The sequence below is a fragment of the Lithobates pipiens genome, unplaced genomic scaffold (genome assembly GCF_037356315.1).
Source record: "Lithobates pipiens isolate NorthernLeopardFrog02 unplaced genomic scaffold, aLitPip1_a1.2 Scaffold_6, whole genome shotgun sequence".
Taxonomy (NCBI): Eukaryota; Metazoa; Chordata; class Amphibia; order Anura; family Ranidae; genus Lithobates; species Lithobates pipiens.
This window is the reverse complement of record NW_027507881.1, coordinates 550892-572191: the sequence shown is the minus strand read 5'-3', so window position 1 is coordinate 572191 and position 21300 is coordinate 550892. Positions and strand designations below refer to the sequence as shown.

The 21300-nt window shown below is 42.9% G+C and overlaps 2 protein-coding genes across 2 annotated transcripts in view; both read right to left on the bottom strand.

Moving 5' to 3' along the window:
- LOC143958240 (vomeronasal type-2 receptor 26-like) overlaps nucleotides 1–2453 on the bottom strand; it is an 88526-nt gene extending 86073 nt beyond the window's left edge. Inside the window, exon 1 of the mRNA XM_077467757.1 lies at nucleotides 2368–2453. Within this exon, the coding sequence (XP_077323883.1) occupies nucleotides 2368–2453 (86 nt within the window). The remainder of the gene's footprint in view (nucleotides 1–2367) is intronic.
- Nucleotides 2454–3140: 687 nt separating this feature from the next.
- Nucleotides 3141–16957, bottom strand: LOC143958239 (vomeronasal type-2 receptor 26-like). The gene is made up of 4 exons (XM_077467756.1): nucleotides 16721–16957; nucleotides 12457–12684; nucleotides 5354–5477; nucleotides 3141–4048 (listed from the first exon to the last, which is right to left on the bottom strand). Exons 1-4 carry the CDS (start codon nucleotides 16955–16957, stop codon nucleotides 3141–3143), a joined length of 1497 nt encoding a protein of 498 aa, XP_077323882.1.
- Nucleotides 16958–21300: the final 4343 nt, after the last annotated feature.

The window sequence follows — 21300 nt, the reverse complement described above, 5'->3', positions numbered from 1 at the left end:
TATTCAGTGCTGAGCACTCTGCTCTCCCCTCCTCCTGTGTACCTGATCTGTGTATACATTAGAGATTGGAAGTCTAGCAGGCTGCCAACTAACTCCTGGAAGGTGCATCAGAATGAAAGAACTTCTGCTGGAAGCTTTGAATAGTATTTACTTCACAGTGTCTGTACCTACGGAGATGACTAGGAGTTTATCTGAACAGACTCCAGACTTAAGCAGGTATGGGCCACCTGACATACTGTACAATATTGACAAATTACGAATTCAACTTTGTGAAAGAGACAAGGAAGGAATCCAGCAGTACAATGAGATATAAGTAGAAATGTTTACAGAAACAATATTCTGAAATGCAAGTTTATCAGGAGATTGCATTCCACACATATGATATATGGCCAAACATTTTTAGTCACCCAACCATCGCACCTATATGAGCTGGTTGGGCATCTCATTTCAAAATTCTGATCATTAATGTGGAGTTGCCCCTCCCACCTTTGTGCCTATAACTGTCTCCAGTTTCACAAGATTTGTATCGTATTTGTGGGAATGTGTGCCCATTTCACCAAAACAAAGTAAAAAGTAACAGTACAGCGCAAATAAACATAACCAAAAAAATCAATCAAATCAATCAATCAATATAGTGCATATAAAAAAAGTCTATAAGTGAAATAGGCTTGTGCTGTACTGTTACTTTTTACTTTGTAATGTGGGATTTGGTATTTTGACCTATAGTATTCTAGCTGCAATAATTTTTTTCTTCACAATTTTATTTTATTTTATTTTATTTATTGTGTTCAGCGCTGATTAATTTTGTTTAAAGCATTTCACCAAAACAACCAATGTTGGATGAGAAGACCTGACTCACACATCAGGTTTAGGTCAGGACTGTGCTCATGACGTTTGAGTTCCTCCACACCAAACTTATCAATCTATGCCATTATGGAGCTGGATATGTGCTCAGGGGGACAGTCATACTGGAACACAAAAGGTTGAAAGAAAAAAATTGCCTACAAATACTGTAGAGGGGTAAATGTTCTTGGACCTCTTCTATTCTCAATCTACAGCTCCTCTCTGGGTCAGCTGATTGCCTCCCATGGCTTTCAATACCACTTCTCACATCACTATCTCTCTACCTCAGCTCACTCCATTAGTCTCCTCACTTTTCACCAACTTACTAACAGAGATATCAGCCTCTATTTCACACCACTTCCTCAAACTCAATCTATCCAAAACCGAGCTCATAATATCTCCTCCCCCTCGTGCTTCTTCCCCTGATTTCTCTGTCAAAATCAACAGCTCAACTATCAACCCTGAACTCTGAGGCCGCGTACACACGGGCGGACTGTTCGCCCAACTTAGTCCGCTGAACCGTGTTTCAGCGGACTTTTTCAGCGGACAGTCTGACGGACTTAGTCTTTCGGAATTTCCGTAATTTTGTCCGTCCAAACTTGGTTTCAGCGGACAATCCGCTCGTGAGTAGGCTAGTTCGACGGACTAAGTATGGCGCATGCTCAGAAAGGATTTACACGCCGAAGGTTGCATTGCAGTGTATTGGACGTCCTATTTCTAGTCCCGTCGTACGTGCTGTACACGTCATCGCGCAAGCTTTCGGCGGACTGTCTGTTCATCGTGTGTGGTCAAGTCCGTTCATTCAAAAGTTGAACGGACTGTCTGTCGGATTGTCTGACGAACTTAGTTAGCCAGACAATCCGCCCGTGTGTACGCGGCCTAAGCTCTCCTTTCGACCCCACATCCAATCACTGTCCATAGCTTTCTGCCTCCACCTCCGCAACATCTAAAAAGATACGCCCCTTCCTAACCAATGACACCACAGAGCTTCTAATAAACGTGCTGGTCATCTCTCACCTTGACTACCGCAACTCCCTCCTCATTGGCTGACCTTTAAATAGGCTATCCCCCTTCAGTCTATCATGATTGCTGCTGCAAGGCTCATCCACCTTACAAACCGCTCAGCATCTGCTACCCCCCTCTACCAATCCCTCCATTGGCTTCCACTCACCCAACAAATGAAATTCAAGATACTAACAATAACTTACAAAGCATCCACAACTCGGCCCCCAGCTACATCACTAACCTAGTAAAAAATAAACAACTAAATTATTCTCTTTGTTTCTTCAAAGACCTCCTGCTCTCTAGTTCCCTTGTCGCCTCATCCCACACTCACCTCCAGGACTTCTTCAGAGCCTCTCCTATCCTCTGGATATCACTACCACAATCTGTTTGATTATCTCCTACTCTGTCCACTTTCAGATGATCCCTCAAAACTCATCTCTTCATAAAAAACTTATTTGTCCCCTGCTTAGCAACTGTACAACTTATTTTCTCCATCAGCCCATCCCCCACAGTTATTACCTCTTGAATCTCTTGACCCACCTTCTTAGAGTGTAAGCTCTAATGAGCAGAGCCCTCTGATTTCTTTCCTCTAATGCACTGATCATTGTGTGAGTGCAAAATGGTATCAAGCTGTTAACTGCAGGTGTTGGTTACATTGTGTGATGCTTTGATTGGTCATAGAATATTTTTGTGATCAGCACCGTCCAATGGACAGTGCAGTCACAATACTTTGCTTGTGCATGCTAGGGGGCATGTAAGAGCAAGAAAAAAATGAAGTTGTGATATAGTTTCCCACCCCGTAACATCCACCTTCCATCCACTTATATACAATAGGCCAGCCTTTCTCAACCTTTTCAACACAGAGGAACCCTGTGTTCTTCTTTTGGTCTCAGGGGAACCCCTGCTAAAAATTAGAACTCTACAACTCATGATACATTAGTGTGATGGTCAGGAGGAAAAATGGTCCTTACACTTGTGGTCATTGGGAAGAATTTCCTCCTTACAGATAGCTAAAAAGATCAATGGTGTGAGTGGGAACTTATCTGAAAGGCAGAAATTTCCCAATGCTGAAGGAACCCCTAGCAATTTCTGGAGGAACCCTAGGGTTCCACTGGAACCCTGGTTGAGAATCAATGTAATAGGCAGACAGAAGGCAGTTAATATACACAAAAAATAATAATGATGATGATAAAGTCATTCAAAATGATAATGATGATGGTAATGATTTAACAATAAGGCTGAATTTGTTTAATCTGGTCTACAGCATTATACATCGAATCAGTGTGTTACATTTACACCATTCTTTTCCCCAGCATTGTCCCTCTTGTATTCAGTTCAGGTTTGAAAAGTAAAATGTAGAGTTTTGGAGAAAACATACACAATAATATTCCAGCACTGGAGGTCAGTATGGCGAATATCTCCACAGCCACCATGTATTTCCCTCTGGTGCTCAGATAGGCCGGGATCATGGCAATCCAGACACTGCAGAACACCAGCATGCTGAAGGTGATGTACTTGGCCTCATTAAAACTGTCCGGTAATGGCCTCACCATGAAAGCCATAACAAAACTCACAGCTGCCAGAAACCCCATATAACCCAACATAGAGTAGAACCCGATAACTGACCCTTCATTACACTGAATGAGGATCTTCCCAGGATAGGAGTCCATGTCATACTCCTGAAATGGTGGAGAGATGGACAACCAGAGAATGCAATTCATAACCTGAATGGATGAGCAGAATAACATGACTGTATTGGGAAGTTTGACTCCCACCCATTTTCTACAAGAGCTTCCAGGTCTGGTGGCTTTGAAAGCAATGAAGACCATGATGGTTTTGGCTAGGATAGAAGATGCTGAGATGGTGAAGGGAATTCCAAAAGTGACTTGTTGCAGCATACAGGTAATATCCACAGGACGGCCAAGGAACAGGAATACAGAAAGGAAGCTCAATATGAGGGAGAGGAGCAGAATGAAGCTGAGGTTCCGGTTATTGGCTCTGACTATGGGAGTGCTCCGAAACCAAACAAATAGTCCAAGTATAAAGAGAGATGTTGTAGCAAATATGACTGAAGTTATAGAAAAAAATAAAACTAGAATATCCTCCTTGTATGATAAATACTCTATGACCTTGTCAATGCAAATATTTTTAGCTTTGTTAGGCCATTCATTTTCAGGACACTTCTCGCAGAGTTCACTGTCTGTAGAGTAAAAATAAGTGAAAATAACATTAAGCATGGTATACTGAGAATGCAACTTTTTGACAGTTTTGGCCTCTTCCATGTAATCATTTTCTTGACCGTTACTTTTAAATAAATGTTGGAGGCTTTCTCAGACAAACAGTAGGAGGAAGCTATAGAAAGTATAAAACAGCACTGGCAGGCAATATTATACAATACACATCCTATTGATTAGTGCCATATACATCAATGTGTTTGTGACATACAAATCAAAAACAACAAAATGATATATAATATAATATGTACAAATCTGTAAAGTTCTTGGTGCTTCTATAAAAGTGCAATGGTGCTCCAAAACTTTGCAAAATGTGAGGTGACTCCCCCTTCACTGACCCCACTCACCAAAAACAATAGACCCTCAGCTTCACAGTCTGGGGTCAAAAAAAGGCAGTGATCTATTGATCTGGGGGTATGTAGGATGGTTCCTCAACAAACTCTTCCAAGAGGGTGCTTTACGACAGAAAGGATATGCCACACTCCATAGATGGGAAAATAGAGAAAAAACTCATAGTGAAATACCGCTTAACATAAATTATCAAGCACATTACAAGCATCACTTACAGGATATTTGGCAAAGACAGGCATCAGTAAAAAATATAAAAGTTCACCGATGAATGGCGTGCATTCCACGGAAGTGGAAATTGCATCAATGGTTAGCATGAACCAGAAGTGTGGAGTGTGGCATATCCTTTTTGTTGTAAAGCACTCTCTTGGAAAGGTTTGTTGAGGAACCATCCTACATACCCCCAGATCAATAGATCACTTCCTGTTTTGATCCCAGACTGTGAAGCTGAGGGTCTATTATTTTTGGTGAGTGGGGTCACCGAAGAGGGAGTCACCTCACATTTTGCAAAGTTTTGGAGCACCATTGCACTTTTATAGAAGCACCAAGCACTTCACAGATTTGTGTATATTATATTATATATAATTTTGCTCTATTTTGGTTTGTATGTCACAAACACTTTGATGTATATGGCACTAATCAATAGGATGTTTATTGTATAATATAGGCTGCCAGCGCTGTTTTATACTTTCTATCACTTTTAAGGTTGTAGCACCTTTGCCCAGTGGCTGCAGTCTCATTTTCATTTTCATTCTTATTTAGTACTTCGTGTTTTGAATAGATTTATATTAGGAGAAAGCTGATTCTTGTTGCTTGCTGCAAAGTGTAAAGTGGTTACAGAATCACTTTAAAGGACTTTAAAAGTTTGCATTTTCTAATCCAATATCAGAGTTTCTATGTAAAAAAATAAAAATCAAGCTTACCAGAATGGTTTGATATTTCTCCTTCTGAACATGGAGCACAATTATAACAACATGGGTGATATCCTTCTCTTACAGATTTTCTGAACCCTGGAAGACATTCCTCAGAGCATCGACCGCTTGGGACCTGAGATAATATAGAACAATGTGAACAATTCAAGAGCAAAACTACAGATATATTAGTGTAAGTTATGCCTTGTACACACGATCAAACAATCCGGTGGAAAAGTCCGGCAAACTCAAGTCCGCCGGACAATCCCCCCCGTGTGTAGGCTCTGGCAGACTTTTTTTACCCAAAAGTCCGGCGGACTTAGAAAATATTTTTGCACTCCAATCTGTTTGCCGGACTCGCATTTCGGCGGACAGTACGGCCGTGTGTGTGCTAGTCCGCGGTACTTTTGAAATGAGCAGACTTTTCCCGTGCGGAGAAAAGTCTGCTCATTTTCAGCACGTCTCCAGGTAGCCGCCACCTGGTATGGAGTTAAAGGGGAACCCTTACGCCGAAAAATCGGCGTGGGGGTCCCCCCAGGTCCATATCAGACCTTTATCCGAGCACGCTACCCGGTCGGCCAGCAAAGGGGGTGGGGACGGGCGAGCGCCCCCCTCCTGAGCCATGCCAGGCCGTGTGCCTTCAACATGGGGGGATGCCTTGGGAAAGGGGGGCCGCGCGCCCCCCCCACCCCAAAGCACCTTGTCCCCATGTTGATGAGTACAAGGGCTTCTTCCCAACAACCCTGGCCATTGGTTGTCGGGGTCTGCGGGTGGGGGGCTTATCGGAATCCGGGAGCCCCTTTAATGAGGGGGCCCCCAGATCCCAGCCCCCCACCCTATGTGAATGAGTATGGGGTACAATGTACCCCTACCCATTCACCTGTAAAAAAAAAGTTAAAAAAACACAAAAAAAACACAAACACAACACACAAGGGTTAAAATAGTTTATTGCACAGCTCCGGGGGTCTTCCGTTTTCGGGGGTCTTCTCGCCGGACTCCTCCGCTATCTTCTGCTAGCTCTTTTACTAGTGGAGGAGCCGCCGCCGCCCTCTTCTTCCGACTTCGGGGGTCTTGTCACCCTCTTCGGGGGTCTTGTCCCCCTCTTCAGTTCTTCTTGCCGGGCCGCCGCGTCTTCTTCTAGCTCTTTTACAAGCGGTGGCCCGGTCTTCTGTCGCCGCTGTCTCCTGGCCTTCTGTTCTTCTCTTCTGTTCTTCTGTTCTTCTCTTCTGAAGATGTTGCCTCGTCGCTGTCTCCGCTCACAATGACAGGGACGCGGCGTGCTGATTGGACATAATGTACGTATGGGGGAGGAGCTTGTTGTGGACGTCACCCACCATCTAGTTTGTGTCTCTGCTCTTTGTTTATCTGATTTAAATACAGCTACACTTAGATCGTTTTTTTTTATATATTTATTTTTCAAATTTTGCTGGAGTTTCTCCTGGATTTTTCCTGTGTACCTACATCTGCCCATCTATACCTGGAGTGAAGTTGCTAGGCTTGTATTTGGAGTTGGCTGCACCTGACCAAGTGACCTAGAAAATTGCCTGGTAACTAAGCAATAAGGCTCCTGCACACCCTGAGTGTGAATTTGACCATCTGAGATATCAGAGGTCCATCAGAGCTGGTAAGAATTTATTCCTACTAGTGGAAGGAGGGTCACATACAAGCAATACAGCTGTCTTCCCACGTGGTTTCTCCTCTCTACAGGCTCTCCTGCTGTCATATTTGACCAATCCGTGTGGACTTTTCTTTATATATATATATATATATATATATATATATATTATTTTTTGTTCTTCTCTTCTGGAGATGTTGCCTCGTCGCTGTCTCCGCTCACAATGACAGGTACGCGGCGTGCGGCAACTTATATAGGGACATCCCAGATGATGCCCCGGCCATTATGATGTCACAGTCCCAGAGGATGCTGGGACTGTGACATTATAATGAGCCGGGACATCATCCGACGATGTCCCTATATAAGTCGCCGCACGCCGCATCCCTGTCATTGTAAGCGGAGACAGCGACGAGGCAACATCTTCAGCAGAGAAGAAGAGAAGAACAGAAGGCCAGAAGACAGCAGCAACAGAAGACCAGGCCACCGCTTGTAAAAGAGCTAGAAAAAGGCGTGGTGGCCCGGCAAGAAGAACCGAAGAGGGGGACAAGACCCCCGAAGAGGGGGACAAGACCCCCGAAGTCGGAAGAAGAGGGCAGCGGTGACAAAGAAGAAAGCCGGGCTCCTTCGCTAGTAAAAGAGCTAGCAGAAGATAGCGGAGGAGTCCGGTGAGAAGACCCGCGAAGACGGAAGACCCCCGGAGCTGTGCAATAAACTATTTTAACCCTTGTGTGTTGTGTTTTTTTAACTATTTTTTTTACAGGTGAATGGGTAGGGGTACATTGTACCCCATACTCATTCACATAGGGTGGGGGGCTAGGATCCGGGGGCCTCCTTATTAAAGGGGGCTCACGGATTCCGATAAGCCCCCGCCCGCAGACCCCGACAACCAACCGCCAGAGTTGTCGGGAAGAGACCCTTGTCCTCATCAACATGGGGACAAATTGTTTTGGTGTGGGGGGTGTGTACGGCCCCCCTTCCCCAAGGCACCCCCCATGTTGAGGGCACGGGCCTGGCACGGCTCAGGAAGGGGGGTGCTCGCCCATCCCCACCCCCTTTCCTGGCCGGCTGGGTAGCGTGCTCGGATAAGGGTCTGATATGGACCTAGGGGGGACCCCCACGCCAATTTTTCGGCATAGGGGTTCCCCTTTAACTCCATACCAGGTGACGGGGCCAGCGACGTCTCTTTCGCTGGCCCCGGCTACCTGGAGATGCGCTCAAAATGAGCAGACTTTCCTCCACGTGTGTGGGCGAGTCCGTTCATTTCAAAAGTACGGCGGATAGTTCAACGGACTTAGTACGCCGTATTAGTCCGCTGAAAAAGTGCCGTGTGTGGGCAAGTAGCTCATTTGGAAAGTCCGGCGGACAGTCCAGCGGGAAGTCCGCCAGACTAAGTCCACCGGATAGTCTGCTACGTGTGTACGCGGCATAAGCCAAGCTTCTGGTGTATACAATGATGTAGAATGCATACCTTGGTGTAAAAACATGGACCATTCCAGAAGGTGGCCCTTCATTAGTCTGGATACCACATAATATGTTTCAAATCAGAAGACAGAAATAGACATCTAGGAGTACTAGCAGAATCAATGCATTAGAAAGGTTACAGCAACAAAACTATCAGTACAAGCATAAACGCTGCCTTAAAAGTCCAAAGAGAAAATCTCCTACAATACAAAGAGAAGAAAACAAATAGCCGTGTACCTCTAATAACCACATACAATCCAGCACTAGAAGGGATGAGAGAGATAATGAAATAGATGAAACCTATCATAACAGAGGACAGAACCATGAAGGGAATATTCCAACAACCCCCAGTGTTGACCTTCAGGCAACCACCCAACCTCAGACATACATTAATCAGCAGGAAGGTTCATTCTGAGGACAGGGATTCAAAAAAGGGAACAAAACCTTGCAACAATTAATGCTGCAAACTGTGCATCTACATAAATGTATTAAACATTGTCACAGAAACAAAAGGAACCTTCAGTATTACAAGATCATACAGCTTGGCCTCCAGTAATGGGATATACTTAATTCAATGCAGCAAGTGCAAGCATGGATCATACATTGGTGAGACAGGACAGAAGTTACAAAAACAGAATGAATGTTTATAGACACTGTAATGGAATCGTCTCCCACACTCTGCTTGAGTGCTTACGTCATATACCACTTCCTCCAGTCTGAATAAAGCCATAGACTTAGTATAGCCTCAAATACAAAATATACGTAATACATATAACAGTACCATCATCCCAATTGATAATTGTCAAGAATTGGGAATTCTAAGGATATCGGGGCAGTTGCTGAGGCTGCTCCCTTGATATCCACACCCAAAAAGGTTTGTTAAGGGGACTATTGTGGTACTAAGTAAATAATTCATAGAAGACTTTGTTATAAAAAAAAATTACGAATAATTTAATAAGAGCGCTTTAATTCTTATATCATATATATCTGTTTAAATTTGAAGAGTCCTTTACAATCCCCCGCATCTGCCATGGGAGGAAACCGATGGGTCCTGTGATCTCCTGCTTCCTCCTCTGTGGGTGAGCTGATCCCCTCACTATTTAAATTATTGTAAAACATTTTTTTGTTATGTCATTATATGATTCGCTGCTATTTGATTATCTGCAAATATTTTTATTTATTCTGTAGACTATTCTCCTGAAGAAGCTGTTCGCCGCAAAACCGGTAGAGGAAACGTTTCTATACCCCTCTTCAATAGAAACCTTACGGGGCCACCCGTCGGTAGTTTATTAAATTGTGGTGTATATGATTTTAACAATATGGAAGTTTTGATGGATTCAATTTTTTAATTTTTTTTGCTCTTATTAAATTATTTGTAATTTTTTTTTATAACAAAGCCTTCTATGAATTATTTACTTAGTACCGCAATAGTCCCCTTAACAAACCTTTTTGGGTGTGGATATCAAGGGAGCAGCCTCAGCAACTGCCCCGATATCCTTAGAATTCCCAATTCTTGACAATCCTCCAGTCTGAAGATAGATATCAGATATTATAGCTGCATATTGCAACAAGAACAAGGTAGGACTTTTGGCTGCAAAGACACATAATATATACCCCACAGGAGGACCTCTCCCTGCTATACATGTTACCCTAACAATACAAACTGTACACAAGAATATAATTAGAACAGACATATACTATAAACATTATGTTAATTAGCCACCTGGATGACTCAGAGGTTTCATTCTAGGTCAGACTTGCCGACTTCCACAATACTGAATACAGTGTACAGGACAATACACATTACTACAAGTATAAACAGAGGTTGATAGCACTTTGCCCTGTTGCCATCACTTCTTCTGAAGGACTCCATATCATCCACTTTGGTTAACCATTGGAGCGGGAGGCCAGCTTCCTCCTCTCCCAGATGGTGGATCTGCTGCTGGGGAGGAAGGATGACCTCCATCTCTCCTAAACTGTGTATCCATCATTGGGGAGATAAGCTGGTTGCTTCCTCTTCCGTTCCCTCGTCTGGTTGCTGGGATAACATTTCTCTATCACTGTCTCCCAGGTGCACAAATCCTAGCTGGGGAGTGAAGACAATTTCCTCCACTCTGTCTGACTGTTGGAAAGGGAGGACGGCAACCTCCTCTCCCTTCTCCCCCTGAATCCTGATCTGCTGCTGGGAAGTGACTGTCTCTTTCTCCCCATGGGCCTCCCAAACTGCAGCAAGTGTGGGGCAGAAGTTTTTGACCCTCTGTCCAGTTGCCAGGGCTTCAGATGGAGAAGTTTCTTGTAACACCACAACTGCTGCTGGCAGAAAGTCCCATGTCTCTGTCAGTGTTGTAGGATAAAGGCTGACTGTCTCTTCTCTCAGGAAGGATGAATTTGTTATTTGTGCTGGGCACAGCTCAACGATGTTCTACCCTGATGCCAGCTCTTCTGCTGGAAGCTAACCTGGTTTTTCTTCCTCAGCTGAAAAGTTGATTAAATCACTAGTTTCGGGAATTGCTTAAAATCCAGGACACGGGTTGGTGGCACTTGGACCCTGTGCCAACAATTTGCCAGGTGACTCATAATCCATATCATCCTCAGATGTAAAATGAATTAAATCCATACAATCTCCCATTACCCTCATCCTACTGCTGGACAGACACATTCCTCCATCCAAAATCGTCCCATGCAGTACTTGCTGAATCCACCATCAGACTATTAGCACATTGATGACTCTTCAGCTGGGATTTCAGAGTTGTCAGCTGGGATTTCCTGATAGTTCCAGGCAAAGGGAGCTCAGACCTGCTGCTAAGCAAAATCTAGCAGCCCTCTGTAGGAGATCTCCAGCTCCCATTACTCATTGGCTAGAAACTCCAAAAGTGCCCAGAGAACTCCTGAGACATTCAGCTTCCATTCTCTGTATTCCAAGATTTCCTCCAAATGCCACTCCAAATCACTCCCAATGTCAGGGTCCTCAGACAGCGTCTCTAATAACAGCCCCAGACCGCAGTAGCCAATACCAAAGAATGCTTGTCATTGTCGATCCCAGATTCACGTAATACTTCTGGTATGTCAGTCTCCATGTTGTGGGACTATGTGTGCACAGCTAGTAAGAATTTTGTGGATGAAAACATGACCTGGAGGTTTTTAAAGTTTGCCTGCCATTAAAGTGAATGGGGTCCGCCGCAAACCTTGCGGTTCGCAAACATTTGGGCACGTTCGTGGATCGCGTCCGCGAAACATCCCTTCGGAAGTTCGTCCATCACTACTAGTGAGAGAGACTGGGAGCTCAGTGGGCTGAAAAACTACAAGAAGTGATTGCAGTGGAAGTGAAGGGCCTGTTACACCTTGTATTAGAAAGTGTTAAAGACTTTTGCCATGGAAGACAGCATTCCTACACGTGCAGAAGTGGCGTCTTGCTGGATGCCTTTCCCTGCATGGCTGTCTACCTGTAGAAGTCTCAGAGTCTGCCAATTAATCTTGCAACTACCAAAGGGTGTCCTGGCCCTAACCTTCTCTCCTGTTAAGAGAAATAAAATCTCTTCTGCATTCAAGAAGTGTCTGGCGCCCAATGAATCTAGCACCTTGGCACCCACTATGCCTCACAACCCACCAAAGGATGTCAGCTATCTCTGGCCCTGGAGGTTTTCATTAGATCAAGGCCAGAGACCTTGCTACATTCTGTACACAGAAGTCGGGGTCCTTCTATAAATGTCTATGTCCCGGTCTGTGTGATGAGGAGGGGGGGGGAGGTAATAGTAGTCAGTCACATTCAGCTGGACTTGTTCTGTAATGTAGAAGATGTTTTGTCGTTTATCCACTTCTTCAGGTATAATGAGTGATGGGGACATATCCCGGAATTTATATCCACACAGCTAGACCTGACACCTTCATCTAATCACCATGGAATGAGTCAGGGAAGATGTTGGCCGTCTATGAACAGGATGGGGGGAGGGGGTTAGGATTTGTCTGGAGATGGGCTTTAGGGTCAAAACTAGTATGTTTCTTGTATAAGTTCTGGATCAGCTTCCCCGGTGTAACTCACCTTGTCTCCTTTCCATGATATTTGCTCTGGTTTTAGTGTAAGTTGCTGACCCTCTGAGAGGGACCCATCAAAGTGACCCACAATCATCCAATCAGTGATATTTCTACCTTTAATTCTTGTAATCCAATTTACAATCTCCAGTGGGCTGGGCAGTTCTCCTTTATCATTAAAAATCAAGACCTTGCCATTCGGATCCTTGTACTGGACTTCTTTTACATAACTGGACAGCTTAAAAAATTACAGAAATTATTATAGGTAACAAGTATATCCACCTACAGACCCGAACATTTGCCCCCTTAATGAGCAGGCCATTTTTGCAATACGGCACTGTGTCACTTTAACTGACAATTGTGTGGTCATGCAACGCTGTACACAAACAAAATTGAGGTCCTTTTTTCCCCACAAATAGATGTTTCTTTTGGAGGTATTTAATCACCTCTGTAGTTTTTATTTTTTGCTCTATAAACACTAAAAAGAACAACAATTTTGAAAAAAAACTATATTTTTTACTTATTACAGTAAAAAATATCGTTTTTTTTTTTTTTTTTTCAAAATTGTTGTTCTTTTTAGTGTTTATAGAGAAAAAAAAAACACAGAGGTGATCAAATACCTCCAAAAGAAAAATCTATTTGTGGGGAAAAAAAAAACCCAAAAATGTTTTTAAAAATCAAATTTCTTCATCAGTTTTGGCCAATATATATTCTTCTACATATTTTGGTAAAAAAAATAAAAATCGCAATAAGTGTATATTGACTAGTTTATGCAAAAGTTATAGTGTCTACAAACTATGGGATAGATTTATTTAATTTTTTATATTTTTTACTAGTAATGGCGGTGATCAGTGATTTTTATCGGTACTGGACAGATCGGACACTTTTGACACATTTTTGGGACCACTGACATTTATACAGCGATCAGTGCTTTAAAAATGCACGGTGTAAATGTCACAGGGGGTTAAATGTGTTCCCTCATTTGTGTTTCGAACTTTGGGGGGATGGGACTGATTAGAGGAGGAGACATATCATTGTTCCTAGCTATTAGGAGCACACAATCTGTCTCTCCTCTCCTCACAGAACAGGGATTTGTGTGTTTACACACACATGTCCCTGTTCTGGCTCTTGTGGCTGTGATCACATGTGGCCGGCGGTCATCACGGTCGCTGGCCACGTACATCGCCGGGCATTTAAGAGAGCCAACGTACAGCTACAACGGTTCCCAGGATTGTGCCGACTTGCTGAAGTATAATGACGGTGGCTGGTTGGCAAGTGGATATAGAATGTTTAATAATGTATTGATTATAGATTGTCTATCTAGTTATATCTCATTTACAGAATGCCATCTGAATGAGATGACCTGTTTGCTGATCAGATACATTTTATTGGGACTATTTATAAACAATTTACTTTGGGTATGGAAATGCTCCAGAGATAAACCAATAATTCTACCCATTTACAATGCTTTTTGTTAGAAAGCTGGAAGACTTGTGAATGGACAATGCGTGCACTGATCAGCACAATCACAGTCCATTGATACAACAATTCGGTCTGCCACGATGGAGGACAGGACTTGTAGTTTATTCATTCACAGATTCTTGTGACTGAATGATATGGCTGTGTGGGTGGAGCTCAGATTTTAAATGTGGCTGGAGTTTTGGGGGAGAGGAACCCCCACTGGCACAGGGGGTGAGGGAACATGTGTTGGAATATTTTACACCCTAAATACTGATGTGCCATGTAACATGTTTGAACAGGTGAACTTAGCCTTTAAAGCATTACCTATGAAAAAGTGAAGGTACAAAAGTTTGTCACCATTTCAAAGGTTCCGGTCATTTTAAGGCTTGAAATACTGGCTATTAGCTGAACAGCACCAGTTCAGTTTGCGGCAGAACATGGGAATGGACTGAAAGTTTGCATGAACATTCAAACACTGTTAAAGTCTGTGGGGCCCAAATGGGAAAAATCAAAAGTGCAAATTGTAAAGGCTTATATGCAAGTTATTGTTATAAAAAGTGTTTGGGGACCTGGGTCCTGCCCCAGGGGACATGTGTCAATGCAAAAAAAGTAAAAAAAAAAAAATTTTTTTTGGGGAGCACTGATTTTAATAATGGTTAAAGTGAAAAAATAAAAGTGAAATATTCCTTTAAATACCATACCTGGGGGGTGTCTGACACTGTCTCTAGTATGCCTGTAAAGTGGCATGTGTTTACTGTGTTTAGAACAGTCCCTGCACAAAATTACATTTCTAAAGGTATAAAAGTCCTTAAAAGCTGCTTGTGGCTGTAATGTAATGTCGGGTTCCGGCAATATGGATGAAAATTATTGAGAAAAACAGCATGGTTAACCCCCCCCAGTCCATTACCAGGCCCATTGGGTCTCGTATGGATATTAAGGGGAACCCTGCACCTAAAGTAAAAAAAGAAAAGGCGTGGGGCCCCCAGGCCCTATATAATCTGAACAGCAGTATACAGGCAGTCCAAACAAGACAGGGACTTTAGGTTTGTTCTTAAGTTGAATCTGTTTGTAATTTGGAACAGGTACATTTTGTAAGTGTAGCTCCAGCCAAAAAATCTATTTATAAACTTTTTGGATAACATAGGAAAGGGTTATCACCCCTGTAACATTTGTTTTGCTGTCTGTGCCCCTGCTCAGAAGATTTCACCTCACTTTCTGTCCCAATGACAATTGGATTGGACAATTGGATTTAGAAAATTTGGGGTTATTAGGGAAACAAGGATTGGTGATAAAACATCAGTGTAGACACCTTTTTCCTATATTATCTCTTACAGGAGAGAATTTCAATTCCCAGGGGTAGATTTCCTCTCACTTCCTGTTGTCTGTCTTCGTTTGTAAGTAGGAGTCATTTGTAAGTCGGTTGTTTGAAAGTAGCGGACCGCCTGTATATACTATACGGCCGTGTTCAGCTGAAGGAGAGTAGTGAACCATGGCCTCCTCTGCCAAAAGGGGGTCACCGCCATTACTAATGCTGCCGACCTCTTGAGCCTCAGAAGAAACCTCGCTATGAGGGGAGTGGGAGGAAAGATGTAGCCGAGGTTGAAGACAATCTACTCCCTCTGCTGAAGGAAAGGGGATTCTTTATAGGAACCTCTGACATTTTGCATTTGCTGGTGTAGCCACCAGATCTATGTCCGGTGGGCCCCAGGTCTGAGTTATGAGCATGAATGCTTAGGGACTCAGAGACCAATCGTTGTTTGAAACAAAGCTTCTGCTGAGTGAGTCAGCCAAGAGATTCTCGACCCCTGGGATATAGGCCGCTCTCAGGTCCAGTAGGTTCAATTGAACCCACTCCATCACGGGACAAAATTCCTGCATCAGGGAGGAGCTTCCGGTGCCCCCTGCCTGTTGATGTAGGTGACGGCCACCCTGTTGTCCATCCTCAGGAGGACTTGTTTCCCTCTCAGGTGAGCACTGACGGCCAGGAGAGCCTGAAAGGCTGCCTTAATTTCCAGTACATTTGAGACTGAATCTTGGATCCTGAATGGCCAGCGCCCCTGAGCCGCATGATGTTGGTAGTGTGCCCCCATCCCTCCAGGCTGGCATCCAAGGTTACCGTTTTCTGAGGAGGAGAGACTATATACCTGCATCTCCTCAGAATGCAAAGATGGGTCCACCACTGCAAGGATTGTTTGACCTCCTCCGAGATGTATATCAGTTGGGTCATGGGTGAGCCTTCCCATTGGTGCAGGAAGGAAGTTTGAAGCGATCTCGCATTCCATTGGGCCCGTTGGACCATAGGGATGGTCACAGACAGAGAGCCTAGGAGACTGAGACATGCTCTGGCTGGTAGGAATGCTGCTGGCTAACCGCATAACAAAAGCGTCCACAATAGGAGGAGAGACCAGAGGACTCACTTTAGGCCCTTTGAGGGGATACAATTTGTACTCAATACTCAATTTCTTCTCAGGTTCCTGCCATTCTTCCTTGATTAAATTGTCCAATTTCTTAATGGACGGAAAAGTCCCTTTTTAGGTTCGGGAAGTATTTCCTCTGTTTCGGTTGAGCCTCCTGGGGTTCCTCCCAACCAATTGCCTCTTTAACCGATTTGACAAAGGGTTCTATTAGCGAAAAGTCAAAACCGGCTTCCAACCCCTCATTATCAGACGGGGTATCCTGCTTTCTTGATGTACTGGGAAAAGCAGGTGAGGCACTTTGTGTCAACAACTCTGTTTCCAGAGTAAGAATCTGTGGAACTATAGGCTCTTTAGACTGTGGTTCCCTTTCCTTAGTAGCTTCCTCAAAGCACCTACGGCAGGCCAGTTTGTATATCCAGCATGCGTTTCCAGAGGGTCACACTGGGGATCGCTGTCTATGCACAGGAGATCTTCTATGGTAGGAGCGGCTGTGTCTAGAATATGATCTGGAGCGACTTCTCCTGTGGCTCTCTCTATGGCCTGAGCAGCTTCTCCTGCGACTTGTCTGTGGCCAGAATGGCTACTACTGCGTGAGGTCTCTCTGTGTCTTGATTTGGATGATTTTGAGGACATGGTAGGGCTAGCCATTTGGGCAGCATTAGGATTGCTCTCTTTTTTAATCTTCACTACTTACTAAGGTAAATCCTCCCCCCTTACCTAATGGTCTGACGGTGAGCTGCTAGGGCAGTGGTCTCCATGGAAAGGATATAAGGCAAGCCTAAAGAGATACATAGTGTCAAAAATGGGTATAGGGCAGTGATGGCGAACCTTGGCACCCCAGATGTTTTGGAACTACATTTCCCATGATGCTCAACTACACTGCAGAGTGCATGAGCATCATGGGAAATGTAGCTCCAAAACATCTGGGGTGCCAAGGTTCGCCATCACTGGTATAGGGAATCCAGGGAGGAAAGATCACAGCAGACATGCAGTAAACATTAGTATAGTAACAGGTGTCCACTCACCTAAGCAGGATGGATGAAAGTTTTGTAAGGGAGGTCAGAATACTGGCAATCCAGAGTCTAGGTACAAGTACACAGACAAATTCAATGAAATCCCTTTTAAATCTGCAGCCGGAGCCACGCCCAGGAAGACCGCCAAAGGATACACACAAGGTAAACAGGGAAAGACAGAGATGGAGACCCCTGCAATTTAGCCAAGCCTGTTTAAGGCTTATGTGCTGAGTATATCGCTAAGCTTTTTAAGGCTTATGTGCCAAAGACATTGGCAAGCCTGTTTAAGGCTTATAACAGGAGCCGAACAATAGTACTAGAGCCTGTTTAAAGCTCCAACCGTAGGTAGATAAAAATGCAAGCCTGTTTAAGGCTTATTCAAGGTCACTGAGAGAGTGCAACATACCCCTGAGATCACCAGAGTGGGGTTCCTTCCATTTAGCTTTGTTTAGAGGCTGTACCAGTAAGGACTTCCATCCAGGAGAGGCTAGAACCTGGCTGTGGCGAAGCTGTAAGGGGGTGATGATCCGTGTGTTCCCAACAGGTGAGGAAAAAGTAAGAGAATACTGGGGCGGGGAGGCATCTCGTCATCTTATAGCTATATGATCCTATCAGGTTGTGGGGGCGGAGTCACAACCCAGAGTATATAGTGATTAAGAAATGGTGTTGCGCTCCGACTACTTAGATCTAATTAAATTAACATGTACTCAGGTGACAACCAAAACAGAAATAAACTAAAGTGTGAAACTGTATGTTTAAATAGGCTCAGACAATGTGCATAAATATTAAAGTGCAATAAACCAGGTCACATTGTGCGCTTGACAAAAAACTTGATATGAAAAATCCTCTATAGATGACAGTGAGATGATATTAAGTATATATCCAAATATATAAATGATATGAAAAAAAAAAAAAAAAAAAAAAAAAAAAAAAACAACTGAGTGTCGTTATAAAAGTGCAAAACAGATCAAAGAATACACAAAATACTAAAAATCCATGTGTAGTGTATCACGTGTCTGAACAAAATACTAATAGTCCATAAGCAGTGAAATGTGTGTTTGAGCAAAAATTCCAAAAACAAAAATAAGGTGAACTATAGTTATATAGAGAGCATATCCATTTAGTGAAAAAATGCGTCCATTTGATGATCAACAAGGCAGTATCCTGCGTGCTCCAAAAGCAGGGGGTGGATTCCACCAGTGCTCCTATGCGTATAATATCCTCACACTAGGTGCAGTAATTACCTTACCTTACTGCTGTAAGGTAAACAGCATTTCCAAAGTGACGCTTGTTGTCCAATGTAGGTTCAGTAGGTGATGTAATCCTGGACTCTCATTCACCATGGGCACGTTGTAACATGCAGAGAAAGCAAGGGGAACACTCCAATAGTGAAGTACGTATTCACAATTTATTGGGTATAAAACGAAGGTAAGGTACTCACATTTAAAACAATAATAAAAGCACAACTTAAATGAACGCGTGTCACGTTCGCGCTTCCGGACGTCACTTCCGGTGTCCTTACTGGCCAATTGTGTTCCTACGCGTATCGTCAAATGACTTCATCAGGGAATAACAACTGGGGTAAGGGCGAACGTATAAATAGTGTCAGTAATTAGCAGCCATTTTTGTGAAGTCCATTGTGGCCCCATCTACGGCCATTTTCTCGTGGGCTAATATATATAGAGTAATGGTCAACGGACGTGACAGTGGCAGGAAATGTGCAAGCCTCACTTGCGATCATTTTGTGGGGGTATTTTTTATTGTAGATGATCATTAACTGTTATAGCCCGCTGGGAAATACCCAGGAAACATTATTCTTATTGGCGCAGCCCCGAAGGTAATAACAGAGCAACCCTTCTCATTAGCGCACCTGCGCAATAACGTTCGTTTCTAAAATGACATCTAGCATAAAACAACAAGAAAGTAAAGTATGGGCAATACTGGACGAATATATTAAAATTGAAAGTGATTAAATAAAATCAAAATAAAAGCTACACTAGTAAAACCATAGTCATAAAATTATTATGTGTAAAAGATATCGATAATTATATAAAATCTTAAGGTGTGTGGTATAGCATGGCCAATAATTGGGAATCAGCTATTGGCGATATAAATTATCAACAGGTCCATCTAAAAAGCAGTGATGTCTAGGAGGGAGACAGTGATCTAAAACACACTTACGACTATTTACTAGATCACTACCAGTGTATAGACTGAGTGGTATGGGAAAGAATTAAAAGTTATAGCTAAAATTGTGTGTATATGAGATCAACAATATATTGGACTAGGATGTAAGAATTCCATGATAACGGCCATCATAGATGGTCCTAACGGGAGTCATAATCGATCTCCAAGAGTAACACTAAAAACATAGACTGATTAAAAAAAGGGGAATAGAATATATATAAAAATAGAATAGGATAAGATAGAATATGTAAAAATATCTGAATCACTCTGATATGAGCGTTATAGTTTAGTATGAGCGGTAGTCATAATCGATCTCCAAGAGTGACACTAAAAACAGAGACTGAGTAAAAAAAGGGGAATAGAATATATATAAAAATAGAATAGGATAAGATAGAATATGTAAAAATATCAGAATCACTCTGATATGAGCGTTATAGTTTAGTATGAGCGGTAGTCATAATCGATCTCCAAGAGTGACACTAAAAACAGAGACTGAGTAAAAAAAGGGGAATAGAATATATATAAAAATAGAATAGGATAAGATAGAATATGTCAAAATATCAGAATCACTCTCAATTTAGGAGAGGACACCGGAAAGGAGATCCAAAATTCACATAATAGTAATTTTAAAACATCCTAACAAAAGAAGCTTATAAATAATGTAGTCAAAAATCACTAATAAAACAATTAAGGTCAAAATCAATATTGAGTCCCTGGGGCGCAAAAGTGTCTAAAGTGAAAATCCATCTAGACTCTGCCTGACTTAGTGTTCTGACCTTATGGCTCCCTCTCCAATGTCTTTTGTAGGGTTCGATACCCCAAAACATAAGCTGGGTAGGGTCCTTGTTATGGTGTATGCAAAAGTGCCTGGAAACGCTGTGCTTGTCGAAGCCATTAATGATGTTTTTAACATGCTCTTTTATTCGTACCCTTAAAGGTCTTTTGGTGCGGCCTACGTATTGCAAGCCACAACTGCATTGCAACACGTACACCGCTCCCTCGGTATTACAGCATACGAAATCTTTTATTTCGTACGTGTTCCCAGTGCTTGTAGACGTAAAATTAAATTTCTTTTCAGCTGGGCGTTTTGTTTTTAAGCATGCAAAGCACCTTTTACATGGGAAGAACCCTTTACCAGTGAAGAAAGTCAGGCCTGTGGGTGGGGGGTCGGGGACGTTCTTGACTATCTTGTCCCTTAAAGTCATTGCCTTTTTGTACACAAATTTAGGGTATTCAGGCAACAATTCCTGTAAGTGTACATCTAAGCGTAGGATGTGCCAGTGTTTTCTGATAATCTTTTCAAATTTCTTGTGTTGAGCGTTGTAGTTTAGTATGAGCGGTATCCCATCCATCCCTCGTGCCGGGGTGGTTTTATCTCTAATTAGAGTGGTTCGATCCATATTTTCGACTTCTGTAATTTTCTTTCTAATGTCTTCATTGTCATATCCCTTATTTATGAACCTCTGGCCTATCTTTTCAGCCTGTAGGTGGTAGTCCTTAGTGTTTGTACAGTTTCTGCGTAATCTTATCAGTTGACCCTTAGGAATATTACACAGCCAGTTGGTGTGATGGCAGCTACCTCTTGGCAAGTAACTATTCCTATCGACATTTTTGAAATGGGTCTTTGTATATAATTTGTTATTATTTTGTGTCACTTCTAGATCTAGGAAAGATATTGATCCGGTACTCACTTCCCAGGATAGTTTAATGTTTCTGTTATTAATATTTAGTCCTTCCAAGAATCTAACTAGGCTGGTTGTTTCGCCTCTCCAGAGT

What these genes read in the sequence shown, in the direction of transcription:
- LOC143958239 (XM_077467756.1), bottom strand. Translation starts at nt 16,957, where the DNA reads ATGTCCTCAAAATCATCCAAATCAAGACACAGAGAGACCTCACGCAGT. An exon ending in TATCATGGAAAGGAGACAAG is followed by an intron (nt 5,478 to 12,456) that starts GTGAGTTACACC and finishes ATATTATCTCAG; the next exon opens with GTCCCAAGCGGTCGATGCTC. An exon ending in AGAAATATCAAACCATTCTG is followed by an intron (nt 4,049 to 5,353) that starts GTAAGCTTGATT and finishes TTTACTCTACAG; the next exon opens with ACAGTGAACTCTGCGAGAAG.